Source organism: Ammospiza nelsoni, chromosome 6 (assembly GCF_027579445.1).
Source record: "Ammospiza nelsoni isolate bAmmNel1 chromosome 6, bAmmNel1.pri, whole genome shotgun sequence".
Classification (NCBI taxonomy): domain Eukaryota; kingdom Metazoa; phylum Chordata; class Aves; order Passeriformes; family Passerellidae; genus Ammospiza; species Ammospiza nelsoni.
This window is the reverse complement of record NC_080638.1, coordinates 28,584,438-28,609,696: the sequence shown is the minus strand read 5'-3', so window position 1 is coordinate 28,609,696 and position 25,259 is coordinate 28,584,438. Positions and strand designations below refer to the sequence as shown.

Below are 25,259 nucleotides of genomic sequence, written 5' to 3'. Positions count from 1 at the left end.
TTTGTGTTTTCCCTTCTCATCACCCCCACCCTGCAACAAACGAAGCTATAAACCAATTTTATTTCTGTGCACAATTTCGCTTGCAGCTTTTTAATTTTGGAATTACTGAGGTAGAACATTACCCTAGTTAACAATATAAACAATTTGTGTATTTTGTTTCAGACCTACATCCCTTGCTCTCTCATTTTCTACTGCAGTAAGACACACATTTCATCCATCTATTCCACCAGCATTTAGACACTGCATTGCTTTGAACGCAGCAAAGATGAATTAGCAACTGCAGGTCATTGTATGGGGTGAACAGCAAGTTGTTTCACCATAGAGCATTCACAGACGTTAGTTCTGCAAGTAGCTGCACAAGCAGCATGTCCTGCAGGTCATAATACAGTTACTGCTCTGCTAAAAAGCTGTCTTTCATCAAGGAGTAGACTAGCTTGAATTTACCAATTATTGTCTTTAAAGTGTGGAAACGGAATGAAATTTTGAAATCAGAGGACAGAGCTGAACAAACACTCCAGAAAGGGGATATGGTCAATTGAAACTGAAATCGAAAAATCCAGAAAATTTTAAATGGAGTGACTACAACCAATTGTACCAAGATGAAATTGGGTATAGGGAAATAGACCAAAAGTAGTGAAAATTATTCCCTTTGAAATCCCTAAAATCAGGAATGAAAGGGAAACAAAGACACAGAAGAGAAAGAGAAGAATTGAAATTGCAGGGAAAAAAAAACCAACCTGACACCCATGGGACATGTGCTGCCTCCTCATAATAGTTATGTAAGCAGGCTGTCCCTTCTTTATTTTCCTGGTTACTGGTAGATATTAGATAGTATTTTAGAAGTACCTCTTTCAAGCTCTTTCCAGGTATGCTAGTCTGTCTTGCAGGTCAGGAACTGTTGCAAGTCACAAAAGTCTCTACTTCCCCCCATAGCTCCTCCCTGTTAAGAGTGTTTTGGGAATCTGAGGCTGTGGTACTAGAGAAAATACAATTTAAATTGTCTCACAAATAAAATTGCTTTTGCAGTAGGCTAAATCTCTTCATTTAATCTACTGGACTAGTTATTTACTATGTATCTGTTAGCAATACTTAACTAGAAAGTTTTAAGTTATTTTACTTTGTTCCTTTATCATCTTCAAGTACACTCCCATGTATGTCACAGTCTTTCAAAGAAGAGATGGACACAGTTCATAGTCTGCATTTAGGAGATGATTATGCAGGAATCAAAACCAGAGTGTTAAAGACCACAATATTCCTCTCCTCCCAACCACACCTATTCTTTTTTTAACACCGGGATTTCTGTGAAATAAAAATAGATGAGAACTTCCTAGTTGCATAATAGCAACTAGTTCTGCCAAGTTTTTCAAGGACAGGAAACTAAACAAAGACATTTCTAGAGAAAATAGTTTTAAAACACATTCAGTTATAAAAGTATGTATTTTTGTGCACAATATATAGTGTAACAATCAAAAGCAGAAACTGTAAACCTTCATTCTTAATAGCATTTAGACATACAAAGACGTACAAGTGTTGATTTCATACCATAGATATGTAAATTAAGCATCTAGTCTATAGACAACAGTAAGACATCCAAGAAGCAGACTGTTTTTGACTAATATAAAGGCACCAACTCCCTCACAGATTTGGCTCTTGCTGCGTCAGAAAATAGTATTGATACTCAGATAATACTCAAGAGTCTCAGAAATTATTTTGTGTGGTATTCACTACAATATTACAGTTTTGATATACCAATCACAGCATTTTATCAGCCAGCATGCTCATTTATTGGTAGAGATTAGGCAAGTCAAGGACAAGAACAATGGTAAGGGAGAAAAACATTCCGATGTTTGGAATGTCCAAATGCTAAAGAGCAGGCTTGCACTGTGTAAGCAGAATAAGGTAACCACTTCAGTCTTCTGTTGCAGGAGACAATCATAATTAAATAACGTATACTTTTGCTTTCACAACTAGCAGCAAATATTCATTAAGATACTCTGAAGTTTTTAAGAAGGAAAAAAAGACATACAAAGTCTCTATGCAGGTGGCTGTTCGAAGTTTATTATGCAATGTTCTTAAAAGTACTTCTTTGCTACTTGCATTTTTAAGCACATTATCTTAATTTACTGAGTGGGTAGCTAGTGAGATTTTGAAATTCGGTAGCATTCCAACAATTACCGGAAGCTAGAGAGGAGCCAACCCACACTACTCAAGTATCTATTCCCCTAAAAATGACTTTACCTTATTCACATAAGGCAAACGACCACTGGCCTATTTTTACATGCAGCTGCCCCATCCTTTGGTCAGTTGTTTGGGGTTTTTTTGTTTGGTTGGGTTTTTGTTTGGTGGGGGGTTGTGGGTTTTGTGCGTGTGGTTGTTGGTTTTGGTTCTTTTTTCTTTAAATATCAAGTTGTACTGGGACCCAACTGAAAATATACTGGTAACACTGACTGTTATTTCTACTAAAAAGAAAATAGAACACTTAAACACTGTCCTGCATTTTGGTGGATTAGTGTCATCTCTGACTCTGGGATTCAATATTAGTAGCCACAGGGCATTTGTGGACTGTCCTTCAAAAAAGCACCCCATAATGCTATTAAGTTTTAATTATTTGTTCGATCAATTTGGTTTGAAGATTTTTGCCATCCAACACTGAGTATCACAGGTTAGTCCAAAACAAAATTTTCAACTTTAAAACAGGATAATATACTGCTGGGTGGAGTTAAAATAATCTAAGTCACTTAGAATTTAATTATTATTAAGATTTCAAGAAAATCTTTTTATATTACAGTAAAACCAGACTATTTTTCTTCACAGGAGAGTGGTTTACCTCACCTGTAAGAGCATTTTATTTGCAAGCAACTTGGACATGTAATATTTCCAATTGCCAGTCCCAATGTCTTCAATAATAAACCAGTCAGGAATCTATTTAGAACTAGTTTATTTAGAACTAGCATACAGTTCATAAGTAGCTACTGCTTCCTCCAGACTTGTGACAAAGAAGTTTCACAATAAGCTTCTCTGGTTTTGGTAGGTTTTAGAAGCACCCCCAAAGTCACTGCTGAGAGCAAACTCTGCACCAGATCTCAATCATTATTTTGCACTGGAGAAAGGCATAAACTGAACTCCAGTGAAAAGTGGCTAAAAGAGAGTAAGATATGGGATGCAAGCAAGCTGCATGCTTTTCTACTCAGTTTCTTCCAGTTCAGATGCCTCATTCAAACACTTCAAAGTTAGCTTTTAGATGAGAGGTGTAAAATTTTCCATCAAATAAATACCTTAGGGAGATAGTTTTATCTTCTTCTACTTGTGTGCATGGGGCTTAGATCAGATATGTATATACACACAACAAATATTATCAGAACAGTGCAGCATGATTAGTCATGGCCTCCAAACTGATGTCAATTTACAGTAAAGAAATGGAAACCTGTATATCCCTCTGGCTACCATTACCTTAAAGTTCATGTGGTTAGGAAGTGTTTTAAAGCCCTCAACCCACAAGTTGTAAGTAATGGGCCTCTTCAATTCTGTGATCCACAAATTCAACTCCAAACCAATCTTGTGGTTTGGATTGTAAAACTATGGTTAGATGCTAGAGATACAAATCAGACAACATTCACCTAGTCCCTGTTTTAGTGAAGACACTCAACTTATGAGGTATTTCAAACAGTGCAAAGTGCCCTCTCCAACTTTCCACAGCTGTGAATTCAGGTTACCCTGCTTGTTCAACTTAAATAAAGGACTGAATTTCAGGTGCAGGGAAAAAAAAAAAAAAAGAAACTGGGAAGAGGAATCAAACATGCAAGAAGATTCTCAAAGCCCTAACACTTTTAGCCCTGAGCAGTTTAAAGAAAGTGAAGGCAGATGAGTAGAAGGAAGTTGGCTGCTTTCTTGGAGTCAAGACCATGTTTACATGAAGCAATAAAAGATAACTAATCCCTACAGAAGGGGTACTGCTTCATTTGTCCCAGCCTCTCTTATTTCAGAATAGAAGTTTCACAGATTCATGAATATGGTGGCTTGCAGCTGGAGAGGCTGTCATTGAACAATGACAGCAGGCTTTAATTTTCAATTAGTTTCTTGGCTCTGATGTTTGCTTGCTCAATGCGTTCCCTGTTTGTATCGGCCTGAAAAAGAGAAATTCATAGGTCATTTGCAGACTCAATGCAAAACAATTTAAAAATTCAAACTGACATGAACTTCTGAATTGCAAGGTATCATCATTGTGGTACAGAGAAGGGGAGCAACTTCTGTATGCTGGAAGTAATTTTTTTTTCCCTAGAGAGCATATGGTGTCAATTTTGGTAGAAACAACAAAGAGAAAAAGGTTTTACTCTTTAGCTGACTTTCAAAACACATCAGCTTTCCTCAGCTGGTAAGGAAGCATGTTAACAAAACAAGGGAATAAAAATTCTCTCCCAGTGTTTAGACATCTTATGAACCTCTACAGAGAAAAAAGGTTGCTCTGAACTAGAAGTAATAGTGAAAACTGAGCCTATGGGCATGAAGTCAGATTTATTTTGTTTAGTGCAAATCCATAATTTTCATTCACATCCCCTCCAATGTACTAGTGCTGTAACAATATGGTATTTTAAGAACAAGCTTTAGATTTTATTATTTTTTAAAGCATCAAAAGTCAGGTCACAGTATCTCGGTTGAACAAGTGTGAAAATACAGTTTTACTGAAAGGTATGATAAGGAGTTTGTAAGTAATTCCCCAATTATGCAGTGTCTTGTGGGGAATGTGCAGGAAGTGTAATACGCACAAAATCAGCCTCTGCCCTCACCATGAGTGAAAGCCCTAAGAAGCTCAACCTGTGCCAAGTATTAGCACAGGTTTATGTGCCAAGTATTAGCCATTTCACACCTTTGTCTTGAAATGGGCTGGGCAGAGCACACTTGCAGTTCAAGTCCCTCCCTCCCATTCCCTCCTTCCTGCCTTTTGGGTCAAGGCAAGGGGAGGGACAAAAACCTACTATGGAAAAGGGAGACTCTAATCTGTTAACAACACTTTGGAAATACTAATCTAGTTACTAGATCTTCTTCTAAGAAAAATCCAGTAATGTAAGTTTCATTATGGGTTTCTTCAGACCACGAGACTTGCATAATACTACCCAAAGTCACCCAGTCAAGCCTATTTCCAAGGTGAATCAGAATTCTTTAAAAAACAGAAGTATCAATTATATTCTGAAGTTAAATTCTGTTTCTTTACATGATACTGTTGTTTGGAAATTTACAGACAACATTTGGTTTGGTTTCCATGCTGTTCACTACATTTAAGAAGTTATCAACATAGGATTAATTTAAATATCCTGAGACAAGTTGCCAGTCTCAAAGCCAGGAATTGCACTTTCATTTTTATTCTGGTCTGCAAAGCAATTCTAACTTGTATACATCCCATTTTAATTATTAGTAAGACTTGATCAGCAAGATTTATTCAAATCACTAAACCAAAGGAGCATCAGGCCAAAAAGAGATGCTTGAATCTACTAAAACACTATAACTAAAAACAGTAATTCCCACTAGCAGTTTATTTGACCAGGCAGTTTTCAGTCTGCTTTATAAGTTATAAGAATTTCACACCTCATTTTAAATTCAAAGAAATTTTCTAGTGTACTTCCAAGTGTCTGACTTTTTTAACACGGTAATCAGATGTGCAGTTTCAGGGAACAGTTAATGCATCCTCCATATAATCATGTTGATTTGACTTATCAATACTAAATTACTAGACAAAACTGAACTGTTGACACACATGCAACTGGCATTTTTGTCACATCAGAGGAATTCCATTCCTCTTTCTTTCTTTAAGTCTACTGCAACATTTCAGTGAGATTTTTTAAATCCCATTTTGTCTTAATACTATAATTTCACAGTAATCAGTGTTTGCTTCTACTTTTTGAAGTCCCTAATACACACTATTCATTAAAGGTTTTTCTTCCTTTCTCAACCAGGATGCCTATAAAACAACTTCTACTCATTTCAGAATACAGACATTTCTAAAATAGACTTAGCATTCTCATTAAGCTTCCATTTGAAAGAAACCTCCCAAAATATATTCATATACGGTTAATCTGTTTGGAGAAGCTAACACTTAAATAACTAAATTATATATATATAAAAGAAAGTTACTATAATTAACTTAATGTGCAGACCATTCCCCCATGCACCTACAAACTCCATTATTCCACAGTCTCCCCAGGTCCAATATTAATTCATCCACAAGAATTAGGGCAATGAATAACTTGTGTTTTACTTTACATTCATTATAGTGACTTCCTAGGAATTTTGAAGGGCCTTGGTATTGTTAAAAATACCTATTCCCTATCACAAGAAAAAAAAAATTCCTGCAAGTAACAATCCACCATGTATACCTCCAGTAAATGTTTGTACTTTTGATTCCATGAAGTTTATTAGTTTTCAGAGTAAGTAGTCATCTGTGCTGTATATTTAGGTTTCCTGGCACTCAAGCATTTGAAATTTAAGCTATATACCCTGTATGTATCAAGGTGTATCTCTTGTTCAAATCACTGCAACCTCGAGGATACCATAAACTTATCACGCATTTGCTGCAAATACAGTGAGCACATTCCTAATAACCTCTGAGTTACAACCTCTGAATTGAGAGCAGAGAACACCTTTGACATTTACCTTTATATTTATCCGGTCTATTTGCTTATTCTGGGCATCAATCTCATTGCCCATATCCAAAGCCATGTTTTTCAAATTCCCAAGAATGTTTCCAACTTGAGCAAGATTTTCATCCATTTCATCTTCTCTGGCATCATTGGTTATCCTGTTCAAATAATTAAGACAATGTTTCAAGAATAAAGAACTTGCTTTTGTCTAGCATAGATTTAGTCTAGTAAAACTTGACTGTTTGTTGCATTATGCATTCAAACCAAGGTATGTTTTTCCCCCTTTTAAAACTCCCTGTACTTCAAGCAAGCATTCACCAAAAAAAAGAGTGCTGAGCTAGCCACTACTACAAAAATAGCTTTAAAAATTAAAATAATTACCTGAAGTTTAAGACGTGAGTTTCTCTCAAATATACTTTATGACAGTAATAGACCTTGATATTTTTAACAGTCCCCTCAATAACTGAGTACTAAGCCTTACAGTTCTCACATCCAGAAACAGACTGACCATACCACCACTATGTAAAAAAAAAAGTGCAGGATGAGCACTACAATACTGAAGGTGTAGGTGTCTGCCATCACCTCTCCAAGACACAACAATTCCTCCAAACAATACTAAAATTTTCGATTTAGCAACCTGACCTAAAATGCATCTGTGAAAGAAGCTGACAACTAGTAACAGGATTTGTGCATTTGAGATTGAGGAATATGAGCTAGCAAACCTTGTAATATATCCGCCACTTGGTCCTCCAGAAGTCTGAGGCTGCCGCTGATTTATACTTCTTGGTTGCATGGATATCACATGGTCTGCTGAGTTCTCTGTTCCATCTCCCCAGGTTGCTCTGTATGCTTTGCTGGCCTCAAAGTTCTTTGTCCTACTCCATAAAAATAAAAAATCTGAACCACTACATCAGAAATATAGCTTCCTGACTGAAATTCAGTATTAATCTAGAATTTTCATAAACATTTGTCTTGTGCCCAAAAGAGATGAAATTTTGTAGAGATAAAACTTTGTCTATATAATACAAGTTCTTGTATCTTGATAGTACAAACACAACTGAGTTACTCTAAGGACAGTGATTACTTTGGTCTTAAGCTTTAATAAAAGAACAGTAATTTGCTTAAAGCAATATTTTAACAGAGGACAGAAGCTTATGACAGTCACAAGAAAGCTTACCCTGTCATAAAATAGAATTGCACTTATAACTGGAATTAATCTAGAGACAAGATTAGTTACCTTTCAGGAAGAAATAAGAATGAATGCAAAAACTCACTCAAATAAATACCTATATTATGCAAGAAAACCATTAATTGCTATAATTTTTTTAAATCAAACATTAAAAAATTACTTGGCAACAGAAGAAGTTAATGTTTTTCATGTTAACTTTGATTATGAACTAACAGTAATCATGTTTAAGTAGTTCTCTCATTCTGCAATTCAATTGTACTAACTCCATTAAATCAATAAGCCAACTTGGCATTATACTTTTTCTATGTAAATCATAGGTGGAAAAAAAATAAAGAAAGCACACTGACACAAAGCAGTCTCAAGAATCACAGAACCACAAAAGCATGAGGAGAAGAAAACCTAGCAAAATAAACTTATCTATGGGTGTTTATGTATTCAATATGGGAAATAGGTCAGATCCTACAAGAAGTAATCTAAAATGAACATATTGAGGGGAAAAAATAGAATAATTTCGCTGTTAATAGTGGAAATATTGCACCCAACAAAACCCTGAAGAAACCTAAACCAGTCAATTCTAGCTCCTTGTACATACACAGGCCTAAAGATGTCTAAGTTTACTGCAACTAGATTGAGCATTGTATTTTAATCTCATTTATACTAAAGCCATAAATGGAAGAGATCTTTGTATGATTTGCTTCTGGAGGAGCAAAGTCTTAGATGCCAGAGGCAAATGTGAGGACTTCATTAACAAAAAATAAGTGACCTGAGGACTAGTTGCACCTGTGAAGTAGACAGCCAGAAAAAGAATTACTGTTCAAAATAAGCACAGTTAAGAAGAAAACTTCTCATCACCTGATTTTAAGAGCTGTTTTTCAAATTACTACACATTCACATTTCTCAAGTTTCATTTTTGCAAAACTAAGGCAATTTACACAACCTGTCAAACCAGCAATGGCTCAAGCAGCTGCTCACCATTTCCACAGCTAATAATACCCTCTGTAATAATGGACATTCTCTATTCATGTCAGTATTACAAAATATCACAATCACAAGGAGAACCACATGCGGACAGACATCATGCACATGCAAGCACAAATGCAATAGAACATCACTTCAGACAGCTGGTTAAATATGCATCTGCACTACTAACACTGACCTTGTCCTAAAATCGACTTTCACCAGTTTAAGTGAATACAGCTTCTTATCCTAGTCTTCATTTTTAGAAAGCAAGCATCAGTGTTAGGAAAGAATGGAGAAGAAAGTAGTACAGATCAACAAAAATATAAATTGTTAATAGTACATAGATTGTATAACAGTATTTTTTGTTTTCACAAAGCTTTTCTAAATAATCTAAACCTAGGAGAAATTAAAAAAAAACAGTAACTCAGCAAGTGTTCTGATTTAGCTTATATAGCTTTATGCTTTTATGAAAAATATGAAAAGCTGTGGAGGTAACTGACAAATAAATCTAACATTGAGAAAGGGTTGGTGTACCAGTAGATATATGAAAGACACTCACTCTTTGCTGCCCTCTACTTACCCATTTTTTTCCTATACATTACTGTCCAGTTTGGTACACAACACTTCTGTTCTTGTTATCTGTGTACTTGGAATGCCACAAGAGTTCACAAATTCTGAGCTTGTTTAGTGCCAATAAGCTGCTTAGCTTCAGTGAAATAAGACTATCAACTACAGAAAACAAAGACTGAGTGTGTCAAAATGCTCAAAGTCCACCAGCATGAGCCAGCTAATATATAGCTGTAAGCACATCTATCCAGAAGTCAGGACATCTGCATTTTCAAGGGACTAAAGCACTTAGATTTTCAGCCTTAGAAGTCACATTCACATCTATCCTAAATGACCATCTAAGTGCTATTCTCTTGGTTAAACAGACTTAGCTACTCCAAGGAATATTTACCTAAACTTCTGCTACTTCTCCATTGAATGATAATTGATTTTGCTCATGCTAAAGAGCAAAAACCAACAAATGCACACACTATTCACTTCAGTCACTCAATTTATGCCTCCTTCATTTGGAAGGGTTATGATCACATCCAATTAACACAAACAGTTTAGTACTTTACTACTTGAAGCTAGGACACCATCAAAAATAATTCTGACATTGCTCAGGCTGTTTACTTGTTTAAAAGTACAAATCAAGTGTCATACTAAAGATTAGATTACTCAACTGATGTAGATATGGCAGCCATAACACTGATGTTATAAAAGCAATGTGAAGCAGGTCTGCAAGAATTTACATAGTCACTAGTGAAAAGATTAAAGCAGTGTCTGCTCTGTTCTCCTAGTCTCACTCTCCCTAAAGCATGAATAAGTTATCTTGCTTTTAAATTAGTACAAAAGTATTTTGTGAAAAAATTATTTTTGGAAGCAAATTTCTAAGAGACAGGCACTTACATATAGCTTTATACAATTTGCAGTTCAATTTGGCCTCATCTGCATGGATATTAATTATCTTCTGCTAAATAGAAGCCTTAAATAGATTAGGCCAGAACTGTGCAGGATGCTATATAGCAGCTATATTTACAGTAAAAGGGGCACAATATTTGGTTAGATACAAGTTAGCTTTAGTTACTCTCATACAATTTTAAAAGGATGCAGCTCTACTTATCAAAACAATCCATTTTTGAGATTCAGCATTTTTAATTAGCTCTTTAATTAGTTAATATTGGGAATATCCTGGAACTCCAGGCGCAAGTACCAGTATAACTGACCTGTTGCAAGGACAGACACAGAGCCCACAGCATTTGTTGAGCTCTGTCAGTGTCTTCTCAGCTTCTCTCATGTCCTTGTTTATCTGGTCCATGCCTTCTTCTATACGATTTAGTTGCTCTAGAAGAGAAACAAGTAACCTGACTAAACATGGACTGGGAGAAGTGGGCAAAATTAACATTTCTTTATAGCAGGAAGAAGTTTCAGTTCTATCTTTATATGAAGACTATTGACTTTTTTCTTTCCTGCCTTTTAGGATTTTTTTTTTAATTTTTAAGAAAGATATTCAATGAGAGGTTTTGGTTACTACTTTGCAAATATCTTCCCCATCCTTAGAGCAGCATTTCTATTGCTACTTTTAGAATAAATGCAGCTAGTTACATTCATGCCATAGTGAAAGAAAGCAGCTTCTGTAGCAGAGCTGTGTTACACTGTAACTATCATTACCTCTCAACTACTTTAAAACATATTTTAAATACTACAAATACCTAGGAATAATCAACTAGGAAATCTCATTTTCACCTAAATAGTCTTTAATAATAAGCCTTTAGTTTCAGCAACAACTCTTCTACGATAGTTCTTTTCTTACATTTGTTACATTCTAATGTTGATTTTTAGTGTTAGGGAAGAACTTACCTCCTTGCTCATCCAGCATGGTAATAGTTTTGATGCCAACATCCTGGGACTGCAGAAAGAAATTTAGTTGCACATATAAAATGAGACTGCAATGCAAAATCAGAAGGTCTGGATAGTAAATTTGATCATCCATCCAAGATTATAATACAACACAGTACTTAAAATAATTTCTGTAGTAAAGCTATTAGAAGTCTCAAATTACCAGCTATGTTAGTGTAACAGGTAAGGTGCTTATCAGCCTATCTCAATTAGTGGGGCTTTTATGGTATTTTTGTGAGGTTTTTCTTACATTACAAAAGAGGATAAAATTTATTGTAATACTCAGAACTGTGACATCATCTGGCTAGAAAAGCAAACCTAGCTGTGCTTCATTTTGAGAGCCAGCATTTGGTTCATTCATCTCTACATCCTTCCAAAGGGCTTACAAGGTCTTTAGTGCTAGGAGCCAGAATGAAAGCAAGCAAAACAAAGCCTGCAAAATAATTTCTAAGAATTTAGCAGTGAGGAATATACTACAGCAGAGCTCTTTGCTGGCTCAGTGTCCTGGATCTAGCATGCAAGTTGCACCCATGCTTTACTGTAAACTGGCAGCATAGAATGAATCAGGAAACTACGATGCCAAGAGAAATTATGTTGGCTCATGACATTTACTTAATGCTTGTGTGTGAAGGATTTATCAGGCTACAGTGATCAAATGCCTTACTGCTAACAGCTGCATCTTCAGCAACCAGAACTGTGCAAAGTAGATTCCTCATACAACTTCACTTTGATAAACCCAAATACAGATTTGTTTCAAATAATGTAAAAGGGCGTTAAGAGTTTCTTTATCAGTTAAAACTGATGAACAGATTGTAAGATGTATGTAGAATTACTCGTTTGAACCAAGAGCAGTCATACTCTACCACCCCCCCCCAGCTGACCCCTACTGTCCTCAGTAGTGAAACATTTCTAAACTGTTCACAGACAAAGTGAACTAAAATACAGACGAAAGATGTTATGAAAAGCAAATTTTGCAGCAGCCAAAGACATAACTGACCATCAGAAGACTTTTTACAACTAATCTGTAACATTTGGAGATCAGATCCTTTTGCTTAAAACAGGTAAAAAGGATATTGATTCTTCTGTAATCTAACAGAATGTGAAAATCATGCAGGTCATGTCATTCTAATGCTACTACTCAATTAAGGCAGCAACTTCTAATGATGAAGTGTGTGTGTCTTGAGAAAGACAAAAAACTGTTTAAAATTACAGTTACCATGATACTTTTTATACTTCATAAATCCAGAGAATTCAAAAGCTTTTTCTTACCTCAATTGCCAAGCCAAGAATCCTCCTTGTGCTTTCCAAAGACTAGAAAGAGAATTTTAAAATGAGTGCATTAATTACTTATACACACATTAGTATCTGAAATTCTTCTCTGTCAGTTCATTGTAGTAAGGCAATAGTATACACCTTGTACACCAATAGTTCATCACCTTGTCTATATTTAATACATGCTACAACATATTGGCAGCACATTAGTTTTTCTTTGTTTTTAGTCCTTGCTATTATTTTTCTTATCCCATTGGAAAGTCTTAAAAAAGATTACATATTCAAATGAATTTTAGTTAAATAAGAAAGCCATGAAGTATCAATACAATTAACAATGCTGTAGGTGACCAAATTCTATCATATCAGTAATCACAACTGGTTGATCAGTACTCAGTAAAGCAAGTGACTTCAAAATTCAGCAGTTATAACTCATTCTTATTTTTAGTAGTCTTCACTCCAGTATTCACCAACTAAGGAGAAAACTTAAAACATTCAGCTATAACCTTGCAGAATCATTATCCTGGTCCATATCGTATTTGTTTTTAAAAGATATTCTGATCTTGTTAGGCAAATACTGTAATCCCAGATGTCTTCCTATAATATTTACCTCATCAGTGACCTGGTTGGCCCTCAGCTGAATTTCTTCAGGTGATAGCTCATCCATGATGAGGAAATACTACTTGTAAGGAATCACGTTAAAGAGAACCTCCCCCCTGTAACAACAGATACCAAGTAAGCATTAGAATTATCATTTCATCAGTATTTTGAGTTGAAAGTAGAAGATAGTTCAAAGAACGAGAGCCTATACATTTCATTCTGCATAGTAAAACATACCATTAGGACTAGAAGACACTAAAATAATTATACAGCTGATACGACCTAACTGAGGAGCTAAAAGAAATATGGGAACAATCAGTATATGAAGAACGTTTTTTTCCAAGATTTGGCTTCCTAAACATTTTTGAAAAAATACTATGGTTAGTAAGGTAAAAAACAGGAATAAGGTCTTTCCATTTCCATTGAAGAATTTAAATATCCGAAAAAGGAGAAACATTTTCACAGATGAAACACCACCTAAAATGATCCCAAGTAAGACTCTAGAAATGGTTGTTGTTATTGTATGGTGAATTCCTCAAATGCAAAAGGATCCACAAAGGTTTTAACTGGTATGTCTGAAACTGTAGCAAAGGTTTTCTGATCTATCTTTCTCATAATAAGCACAGGGTCATAACTGAGGTCCCAAGACACCATGATCTACCTTTTGCTAAAAACAGAAGATATATATTTTGCCTAAAAGACAAGATGAATTAGCAATCCCATCAATAAGTGTATTCCTATCAGAGACAGGTTTTTCAGAGTTAAGAATCTGCATTTTTGTTGGAGGAATGGTAATAAAACCATCACTCCTAGCAATGGGAAAACAGAGCTCACAAGCTATACAAGAATTTAATGAGATAGCACATAAGCAGAGAAATAAGAGGATATTTCCCCCCCAAATTTTCCCCCTTAATTTTAAATTACTCCTTGATCTTTCACATGAGTAGGTTGCAAATAAGTTCATGGTACTCATGGATATAATTCCAAACATCCTGCTTGACTTGACTAATTTTCTCCTACAAGATCAGTATTTTAGAATATCTAACAAAAGTAATTGCTCCTAGGAAGTTAAATTTATGCAGATTTGCCCAGCTGTTACCCCACAGCTCCTCAGAAGAAGTGTGCATTACTCTGATGGTAAACTGAAATCAAGACACCTAAATCCCTTACAGTTGAAGTACTTAAAAGATTTAAAGAACATTTCAGCAGGTTTGGTCTTCAGCACCAAGCATAGCCTGAGACTATGGCTCTAGGAGATTTCTGTAAAGTAGATGTCAGTGTATGTTAGTTTTTGCTATCATTAAATAAAAAAAAAAAATCAAGATATTCTCATACAAGGCCTCTAACTCTGTTTTCAGTAGTCCAATTTCAGTGTATAATCAGTAAATTATCTTTTCATTCACAGGCTTAAGCTCCTTTCATAAGGTTTATCTGAGGCAGTCCCAGCCTTGAATTTGAGAACACTCTTCAAGCTGATTTGCACACCTAAGGACCAGTAAACCTGAGACAGGGAGGAAAGTACCTATTTTCACTGAATAAGATTAAGCAACATCTCTGAGCAACCTGTTCCAGTGCTCAGTCATCTGCACCATGAAAAAACTTTTCCTCATATTCAGGTGGAACTTCCTGTGCATCAGTTTCTTCCCTTTGCCTCTTGTCCTGTTGCTTGACACCACTGCAGAGCCTGGCTCCATCCTCGGGCACCCTCCCTTGAGACACTGATAGACATTGATGAGGTCCCCTCTCCATTGTTTCTTCTCAAGGCTGAGCAGGCCCAGCTTCCTCAGCCTTTCCTGGTAGGAGAGATGCTCCAGTCTCTTAATTATCCTCCTAGCCCTTTGCTGAACCCACTCCAGGAGCTCCATGTCTCTCTTGTACTGAGGAGCCCAGAACTGGACACAGCACTCCAGATATGCCCTCACCAGGGCTGAGCAGAGGGGCAGGATCACCTCTGACCTGCTGGCAGTGATCTTCCTAATGAACTCCAGGTTCCCACTGGCCTTCCTGGCCACAAAGGCACTGCTGGCTCAGTTGTTGTCCACCTGAACCCCCAGGTTCCTCCTGGCAGAGCTACTCTCCAGCAGGTCAGCCCCAGCCTGTGCTGGTGCCTGGGGTTATTCTTCCCAGGTGCAGGACCCTGCACTTGCCTTTGTTGGATTTCTGACAGTTCTTCCCTGCCCATCTCTCCAGCCTGCTGAGGTCCTTCTCAAGGGCTGCACAGCCCTCTGGGGTATCAGCCACTCCTCCCAGCTTTGCGTCATCAGCAAACCAGTTCTAACAGCTGACAGACAGGCTTTGTGTTCACCTAGCTTGCTCACATCTTTATGAGTAGCTCCAGTGGCAGCCAGCAAGAAGTTCTATAGAAATGCACAGCATTCCACTCACTTTTGCCCTAAATTAATAGTATTTAGTCTTGACACTGTTTATAAATTGACCAAACAATCAAGAAATCCAGCTTCAAGATGTGGAGAAAAAACCCTTCCAACACAGCAGACACAGAGGGGAAAAAAAGTTACTTCCAGGATTTTTCAAAGCTGAGTTATGCATGTGCTTATCTTCTGATGCTCATATTCAGACACCTGCAGTGCTTTGCCTCTTGTGACATGAAACCATAATTTAAAGTGATGGCTCATATAATCGTGAGGGTATGACCTGTGTGAGTAAGCTAAGTAAAACCATTCAGAAGACTTGGTTAAGAGAAATGTTCTGACAACCTTTATCATAGATAAAAGGTCCAGCTATTTGCTGAACTTTTCTGATAATTTCTTGAGGTCTTATGTCACTGAAGTAACAGAACATTTTTTTCTTTCAACTTCCTGGCAAGCTTATCTGCCTTCACTTTTCAGACATTACCATTAGAGTATACAAAACAAGACATATTAAGATTTCCTTGCTAAGACAGGTATAAGAAAGCATGCTCTTTGAATTAGTATGATTATAATGTCTGTTTAAAGTTGAATATCCAAGCCAAATGCATTAGACTCCAAAAACCCATAGTTTTATTCCTGTTAGTTTGCAGCATTGCTTTTGCAAGCACAGGCACAACCTACATGGTAGCTCTGCAGAGGCAATTAGTGCCATAAGGCAGAACAGAAAAACACATTCTCTAGGCAATAAAACTTCTCACAACATAGCAGTTAAAAATATTTTAAAAAGCACACAACACTAATTTAAAACAAACAAAACATTTCCAAAATAGGCTGTTTCCAAAGACGTGAATACAGACTCAATAGCTACAGGCCTAAGTGGAATAGCTGAACAAAGCAGGTGCCCTTCATGCAAGATACCTCTCAAAAGAAATTTTAACAGCCAAGATGAGGCCATTTGCATTGAAGTAACTCAGCTGTTCCAACAGAACACAATATACATACATACAGAAAGGACACTCATTTACCCATCTTTCTGCCTAGGAATCAAAAAACATCCTTGGAGGTATCTTACTCCAATGTTAATGGTATAGGACAAAATTTATAAGGCATTAAGATTACTCAATAAAGACAAAATATACAGAGAGAAAAAACTTGATATGGTTAAGATAACATTTGTTATGATAATATTTGCTAAGGCAAGCATTTATTTTAACACTGATACTCAATGTCTATTTTCTTCACCTTCCTTCCCCTAACATTTACAAAATCCTAGCCACAAAATAAGCAAAGTAAAAAAAAGACAGGAGCCTACAAAGATTTTTCATAATTATATCAATATTCTGCTCTTTTTAATTTTCTTTCTAGATGGGCAAACTTTAAACAAGAATCTAAAGTACCTTAAGACAAAGCAGTACTCCTTTAAGGAAGGATGTGATGTCAGCTTTGTTTACTTTCTTTTATCAGTTTTCTGCAGTATTTGCTCAGTTAAACACATTTCAGTACAACTCCCCTTCTGCCCCTTTCAGAGTAAGGCCTGGTCCTTGCAGAGTATGCAAAACTAAACTTGCTACAAAAATGTATTTTCTTAAGATAACTGGGCTCATTAAATGTTTCTACTAGGAAACAAATTACAACACATTCATTACCTTAACTATGACAGCCTTATAAAAAGGAAGATTGAGAAACCAGAGCAGCAAGGAAATAAACACATGGCCATCAAATTTTTACAGCTATGCTTTATTTGGGAGATTGCACAAGATAGAAAGAGTTCTTTGAAATTCCAATTCCAACCTAAAGCTTTAGATCTCTTCACAAGACTACTCATGTTGGGCTAAGCCATCCTGTAAGTTCACCACTATAATACATATCATAACTACAACATTGCTGCCCAAGCCAGTTGAGGATGGATTAAGCTTAAGTTACTTCTATCTCCTGGACAAGAGGAAACAAACTTATGTCTGCACAGCCTTTTTTCCACTCACTATCCATTTAGTCATGGCTCCGAAAACCCTGAAAAACTTTCAATTCACTCTCCTATGTGAAGTTCTTAGGTTGGAGAGGACTGAAAGACAAAACAAAGTTATTGCAAAATAATGAGGGACACAAGAAGCACTTTTGGGGTGATTTTATCATTGTCCATTCAAAGCATCACTGGTTTAGAGATCTTAATTTTGTTAATCAACACTCATAGAGCAGTGGAAGCACTTTAGTGGGTTCTTTGTCTAACTTGAGAAAGCTGGAAGGTGACAAACTGATGTGAGCTATGGCTTGGTCTCTATTAGCAGGAGGGTGATCCCGGGAGACCACAGTGCAAATTTTTCTTTGGGAAAAGCACTGCTGGCACTGCCCCATTTGCGGTGGATCAGTCCCAAGCACTGGGTTCTGTCCCCAGCTACTGAACTGGGAGCTAACATCTGCCAAGGCAGAACTTCCATAGTGTGAGAGGAGCAAATTCAGTGTTAGGAACCCCCTTGGTGACCTGTCTGACCACGTCCCCAGGTTTAAGTACCCGCTTGCGATCAGAAAGCTACGGAAGCATCACTTCATCCAACAGCAGTTCACTGGCTGCTTTCCTGACAATAGGCACATTAAAAACTTTGGTGGGGAGGTAATAAAGCATTTGAATGGAAAGACCCTCAAGACTTAAAGCATTGCTGTATGCAGCCAGCAACAACATAATCACCTCTGCCACCCACCTTCCCTGAGCACACGGTAAAAAATTAACATAAATTTTTTTTTGTTGTCTCTCTCATGGGCCTAAAATACACCACTGCACCACTAAGGGTTTTCCTTGCAAGTATTTTCATTTTCATTCAGAATTACTTGCCAACTGGAAGTCAGTTCTTTATACCAAAACACTCAGCTTCCAATGCAGACAAGTTTCAGAAGCCATTACAACAGTGACTTTGCACAGCATTTTTAAGGTTTTTTTTTTTCAATACCAATAATCTTCTGGGATTTATAAGACACTTCCATAGTAATGAAAGCTATAGTAGGCAAGTTACATTATTTAAATATGCTCTTCTTCAGCACTTAGCTGAGAAGCAATTCTAATGCTTATTGTCATTGTCTCTAGGAAAAACGAAAACTTAATTCCTTGCTTTATGACCACCACAACACATTAAGGCTGTGCTGTCCAAAATACTCAAAACCCTTACTGATCTTTATGAATTTAAATTAATTGCAGGGTGCCGCAATGCTGATAAAGTGCTTGTTCAACTCCAATTACACTGTCCACATCTGGACAGGGAGAGGCTGACAAAAGCGACAAGTTTCCTGCAGCCAGACAGCTCTACTTGCACCAGATCAATATTGTTTGATTGCGGGCACTTTTACAAACCCACCCTGAATAAGATTTTTGTTCTGCATCTCTGGCTGGCAAGAAGCAGTTTTGTACCTCTGATAGGCTGAATTCCTTTCAGAATTTTGAATGCAATTCAGAAATGGATATATCCATTACATTTGCTACATATCAAACTACTTCCTTACTCAGTATCTGAAGGTCCTCTATTTGCACATACCCCTTTTCCTGTGAAGTTATGCTTTTAATCAATATCACAAACTTGCCTTCCTCTTTCACTGATAACTTGTAAACTGGGGGGGAGAAGGAAATAGCCTATCCGGTGCATCTACAAGTATAATTGAGAAATACAGCTTATGCCTTCTTACCACAAAGATAGGAACTAGCTGCTGATACAACCCAGCTGTTGCAGCAACTGACTGGAAGCCAGTATCTCATGAGATGTATTTTTAGCTGTCAGTGAATTAGTGCAGCCTCAGGTGATTGCAGATGCTCTCAGTTCCTTCTCTTATTAAGGGAGCTGTTGCCTTCCCCAAAAGATGGAAAAATTAATGAAACAATATTCTTAGATATGTGAATGTTAAGTATGAATTTCCTGTGCATACTCACAAAGCTCAAAATTAGACACCTTTGTGTTTAGTGATGGAGGTTTTTTTGTTCTCTCAAATTCTTCATATCACTAATACAGAAAAGTTGGGTTTTTAAAACCCTTCCTTAACACAAACAGCTATCCTACTTGCTAGTTAGCTGAAATTCAGCCCAGCTAGTACAGGGTGGTACAAGGCATCAGCACCAGAATGCACTCCTCCAGAAATTATTATGTCTACAAGATAAATGAATAAAGCATCTGTGGCCCTGGAGGAAGAGGCCAGGGCCCAGGACCAAGACACTACTCTGCCTGCTTCCTGCTTTCCCTTATCAGCTTCCTGAACACACTGCACAGAGGCGATAGCTCAAAGAATAGGCGCTACCAATGCCACCTCCTCTGTGCACTGCGCTCAGTTCTACTCTCACCTCAGCAATTCATTTTTGCCCCTGAAAAAGCCTCATGAAACCTCCTCCAAATCACATACTGGCCCATACAAATTCACAGTCCAACTTTGATCATTTACTGAGGTACAGACTCCATTTCTCCTAAAGACACAAACTGTGCTATATAATTGTGCCCCTACTTCAAAAACTGCGGAGCAGAGGAGGTCAGGCATATAGACTGGCTACTAGACTGCCAGTAAGCAATAAAATGCTCAATTGCATCAAGCAGTTGATATCACAAGTGGCTTTGCCTTTGTCCCTAAACACCTTCCTACATAGCTGTTCCCTCTACAGTACAGAATCACGTTTGTTTATGAAGGGGAAGTAAAATAACACCCTTAGTTCTAAAGACTGAGCATCTAGTAACCTTTTTCAGAGAATAAAACAAAAAGTAAGGCAAATAGTTAGAGAGGTTGCATAAAAAAATTTCCCAAGTTCCCTTAGATCGTTTACTTAGAGTGTCATGTGCTGACTTCACATTAAGTGAAACAGAAAGAGAAAAAAGTGAAAAAAGCGAAAAATAAAGGTGACTCATTAGTAGCTTCCCAGAAGCACCAAGGGCATCGAAATGTACAAGTGAAAGAAGCACAAGAAGCACTTCGATTCTTATTGTTCACTACATAAATACTACAGCATTTTACAGATTAGTCTAAAGGCAGCAGGACACAATACATAAGCTTAATAAGAAGCAACAAGAGGCGGGTTTTCTCCTGGGCCCTACTAACAGCGCAATTCACGGGCTCTCACCAAGCAAATAAAAACCACCTGGACATGGCATTGCCGCCCCCGCTAGGGGCGAGCACACGGGGGCGGGCGCAGCCCAGGGCTGCGGCGGGGGCGCGGAGGACCCGGGCCCAGTGCCCCGCGCAGCCGACACAGGACGGCAACCGCGGCGGGCCAGGCCCGCCTGGCCCCACTGAGGCCCCCGGCAGCCACAGCCCGCCCCGCACAGGGCGCTACGCGGCACGGAGGAGGACGCGGACCGGATCAGACAGCCTGCCGCCTCACCGGGGCCGCTGCGAGCTGCCAAAGCCCAGCCTGTCACACACCTACCGGCACCGCCACAGCCGCCGCCGCTCCCTTACGCCGGGCCGTCCCTTTAGGCTCCCATGTCCCGCCCGTCCCCACTGCCGAGCCCCGGCCCTCGCGCGTCACCGCCGCCCCCGGAAGCGGGGGCGTGCCCGCCCCGCTCCTCCGCCACTCCCAATGTGGCGGCGGGAAGGAACCGCCCCCGGCGCCCTCGATCCGGCCGGAACACCGGCCTGTGTACAGCCGGCATGGCGCCCCGCGAGGGTGCTGCGCCTCCTTCCCTCCCCCTTGAAGTGTGAGGGTCTCAGTGCCGGGTGTGGGTGTGCATGTGGTCGCCCGCGGTCCCGCCGTGCTTACCGGAGCTGCGGCAGCAAACAACGCAGTACAGAAGTGGCCCTATTTGTATCGGTGGGGTTTTTCTCCAGTTTACTCTCTACGAGGACGATGAGTGTCAGCGCCCTTCTGCCACCGGCGGAGAGGAGGGCAGAAAGGGAAAGCTGCTCCTCGCTATTACTGACCTTATCCTTTGCAGCTGGACCGCGCAGCCTTTCCTGAGGTATATTCCTTCTCGGGTGTGGATAAGTTCTTCCCTGAGGCTGCTGTCGGGCTGTAAGCACTGAAAGCACAGCCGGTAGCTTTCACAGCATCAGGTCCTACATCTAAAGCCCCTCGTCCAGTGGAACTGCTGCTGCGATCTCAGAGCTGGGTCTTGGTTTCCCCCGCCTCTCAGCATCTCGGGATGCTCCAAGTCCCTGTGGACTTTGTCCTCGTGAAAGGTCCCGGTCAGTAAGGCTTATTGCACACTGCACAACCCGCGCCCTTCTCCTCCTGCCTTAAAAATCGCCCCTGGAGCAATTTCCCAGTCACGGCCACCCTGGCAGGCGTGATGTCCACGGCATCTCGCTGCTGAGGTACCCGCCGTCTGGAGCTTCTGATTTGTAGAAGGGTAACACGTAGCACTATGCGTGTTTAAAGCGCTGTGTTTACATTTAACTACAATAACGTCCATTATCATTATCTGTTGGTAAATGCCCCCAGCTGGCCGGTGCTGGTGCCCTCGCCATGAAGTTCGTTCGCCGGTCGGCTGTCCACGATCGTCCCGCCGCCGCCAGGACTGCATTTCCCAGCAGCCCCCGCAGGCACGCAGGCGTGCCGTCCAGCGTGCAGCGCGGCCGCCCTCCCGCCGGCCCATTGGTGGGCTGCGCTGTGCCCCCGCCAAACCGCGCGCGCTCTTGCGGGGTGGGCCCGGTGCGGGCGCCGTGCGGGCGGCCGGACCCGGGGCGGTGCTGGCCGGGCCTCCTCGGTCCCACAGGGGAATGGGCTGCCGGGCCGCTGGCCTGGGCAGGGGTGCGATCCGTGAGTACCGGGGCTCTACGGAGCAGAGGGCTTTGGGAGAGCGGTGGCGGCCGGGGGCGATGGGGGCTGCTCCGGCTCTGGCGGAGTGGGCGGCCTGTGGAGGGCAGCAGGGCGAGCCCGGCCGAGGGGGGCTGCGGCTGCGGGCTCCTCGCCTTGGGGCGGGCATGCGCTTTGCTTTGTCTTGTGAGCATCCCCGATTGCTGTAGGGATCCCTGCACTTTGATGCCCTGCTGGAGGACAGCTTAGGGTGGAGGACTCTCTGTCCCAGGTGTACAGCTGCCCTGCTGCCTCTTCGTGCTTGCCAGGAGTGTTTCCGGGGATGAAGTGTAACTGAGTGCAGAGTTGCTTAGTTGCCTTCCTCATAAGTCAATATCTAAAAATGTGTTGTAGTGAAAGCATGCATGAGTTTAGTGATAAATATCTGCTAACTTAAAAGGAGTGGGACTGACAGCGTGAAACAAGTCATAATAGTATGATGAAATATGAGGTATTTGAAAGCAATCATTCATCATTGCACGCAGGGTAGTTGAAATCCAAACTTATCTTAAGAACTGCTCGGGGGTGCATGTGAATGTCAATTCGTAAAAGTTTATGAAACATTGGATACAAGTAGCACTGATGAAGCATTAAAGTTCCTGCTTCAGTATACTTTGTTGATGGAGGTTTGGTAACAGTCTTCTCATGCAAGTATAAACCTTTTCACCTTCCCTTCTGCACCTGAGGAAGTGCAGCTTTAAAGAACAGATAGGTTTTGAGGTGGTGTGTCCTGAGAGAGAAGATAATTGAGAATTTGTGGACTTTGTTTTCAACATGAGTTTCCAAGCTTGCATGTCGTATATCTCTGTTGCTTATTGCTGTTCTTCAGGTATTTGCTACTTCTTTCAGTTAAACCTCAATTACTGTATTTAGCAAATTGGCTGTTTTGCTGAACTGACAGATCCTAGTCTAAAAAAAAACCCCAAACAATTAAGCCTTCCAAAAATTTGATTAACAGCTTTGCAGAAGTTTAGAAGCTTATTCCCATTAGTACTGCAGTGTTTGGGATTACAACTGCAGGCTCTAAGGACCAACGAAATGTATCTCTGTAACTTTTTACATTGGAAAATAGATTTCTATCCTGAAGTCTCTCCTATTAAAAGCAACTGAATTATGTTGTTTTTTTTTTTTTTTTTAAGTCCTTGCTTGACTTCAGCTGAACTGGCAGTAAAAGGCAGCTGCACTTGCACTACTTTGTGTGTTCCACTAATGACTGATTTTTGTATGCAAAGTTAGCTAAAGAGGTGCTACACTCTGGCATTTTCAGTTGATTTTACCCAAAGTATGTCTGCATTTTACCTAAGTCTGTTTGGTCACTGTGACCAAACTTCATGTAGCTTCTATTCCCTAGGTTCAAAAATGTCACATATTTGAACTAAAGACCTTAATTCCTGCAGGATTGTGAATCCAGTACAGGGCAACAGCAGTCACTATCCTCTACATGCGTACCTAAATTGTGTACAGAGATACAACTTGAAGTATCTAGGTAAAATGAAAGTATTTTTCTATCCATATTCTTTTTACCTTATCTTGTAAAGAAAAAAATTGTAAGATATCCAGAATAAAGTTTAAAATTTTTCAGAATAAAATTTAAATTGTTAAAACTCCTTTTAACATCTGGTAATCATCTTTTGTGAACTCTGCCACCAGATGGTGTCATAAGATTTGAGGTGTTATCTGACTCAACCTGATAGCAAAGTAAGTGGATACTATATCTTACAAATAGCTTGTTTTGTTTTTATAAAACTGTGTTTTATATTTGTAATGTAAGGGTTTTGAGTTTCTTTCATCAAGTCCTAGACTATTTTACATTTGGATCCTATTGTGGTAGAGCGGCTTGTGTTCAGCCCTGGGACAAACTACAGAGATATGACAATTTAGGCAGAGCTCTGTATTTCTATTACCTGGTCATTAATTACTACTATCTTAATGTTTGCGATCCTTAACTTGATTTTTTTCTTGGTATGAAAGCTCTTTATATTGAATAGTGACTTGAGTATCTTGGTTTGAATGCTTCAAATCACCCTCCAGTGATTCTTCATACTCTGTAATGACACTATAAATAGAAGAAGCCCAATTACTTGCTGAATGCTCTCCCTGTTTGTTCTCTTGTGTCTATACAGATCTTTCTTAGGGAGTCTGAGTTATTTTGACAAGGTCAGATACCTGTTTCTGTGGAACTGCAATAGATAGGATGTATAGAGTAATCTGTTTTGGTGTGGCTTTTGAGTCCTTGTCCTTAACTTATCAGTGAAAGAGATGGCATATGAATACCTGGGAAGGATACAATGAGATTAAATAGCCTAGGAAGGGGGAAAAAAAGATACAACTTAATGTTACAGAAATAAGTGTAAAATTAAGTGTTGGATATTTCTATCATTCTTATAAGGGTCTGTAAAGTGAAGACCCTTTATAAAGTGACTCAAGGTCACCAGAATAAGCTGATGTGAATTCTTTTGAGAGTCACAGTAATATTTAAATTTTTAGATATTTAAACCTAAAATTTAATTGAGTTGTTTTGCCCACATCTTGTGGATCGCTATGTTGCATTTTAGTAAGACTTTGTCTAGGTCATTATCAATTGTGTTTGAGGCTGTAACAGTAGTAGGGATACACAGACAACTCCCTTCTCCTAAGGGTGCTAATAGGGGTGTTAGCCAAAGTACTGCATCCGGTTTTGAACAATCCTTTTAGAGTGCTTTGGGCAGCTTGGAAAGGGAAATGGCTATTTTAATAAGCCCAGGAAATGTGATGTTTGAGGAAAACATCTGAAGAAAACAAAACTTGCATATACCTTAAACCAAGTAGGGAGTATGGGAGAAAACAGAAGCTTTCCAGCTTGTGGAATTTCCAGGTATGTGGATTTTAGGTGTTCTAAGTGACAGCATACAGTAATAATGCTGAACAGTTCTTCATTCCAGTTTGGAAAGAATATATTCCTGAATCTTCAGGTGTGTGAAAAGCTCTCATGAATAAGAAAGAAATAAGGCATTTAGTTTCACTAGAGAGAAATGATCACCTTGATTTACAGCAAGGAAAAC

General features: G+C 39.2%; 2 protein-coding genes across 4 annotated transcripts in view; one reads left to right on the top strand and one right to left on the bottom strand.

The window, feature by feature from the left end:
* Nucleotides 1-1,418: 1,418 nt before the first annotated feature.
* SNAP23 (synaptosome associated protein 23) lies at nt 1,419-20,921 on the bottom strand. Of its 3 annotated transcripts, none has more exons than XM_059473843.1 (8): nt 20,851-20,921; nt 13,106-13,211; nt 12,496-12,537; nt 11,188-11,236; nt 10,554-10,671; nt 7,355-7,507; nt 6,646-6,790; nt 1,419-4,124 (listed from the first exon to the last, which is right to left on the bottom strand). In XM_059473843.1, the coding sequence occupies exons 2-8, from the start codon at nt 13,160-13,162 to the stop codon at nt 4,059-4,061; spliced, it is 630 nt and encodes a 209-aa protein (XP_059329826.1). In that variant the 5' UTR covers nt 13,163-13,211; nt 20,851-20,921; the 3' UTR covers nt 1,419-4,058. The 3 variants fall into 3 exon arrangements, with proteins under 3 accessions (XP_059329826.1, XP_059329828.1, XP_059329827.1); XM_059473845.1 differs by having other exon boundaries at nt 11,188-11,273; nt 20,851-20,906; XM_059473844.1 differs by lacking the exon at nt 20,851-20,921 and adding an exon at nt 20,806-20,825.
* A 1,202-nt stretch (nt 20,922-22,123) lies between these two features.
* The window catches only part of ZNF106 (zinc finger protein 106), a 40,195-nt gene continuing 37,059 nt past the window's right edge, over nt 22,124-25,259 (top strand). The window contains exons 1-2 of the mRNA XM_059473955.1: nt 22,124-22,182; nt 23,869-23,916. The gene's annotated coding sequence lies outside the window, so the exon portion shown is untranslated. The remainder of the gene's footprint in view (nt 22,183-23,868; nt 23,917-25,259) is intronic.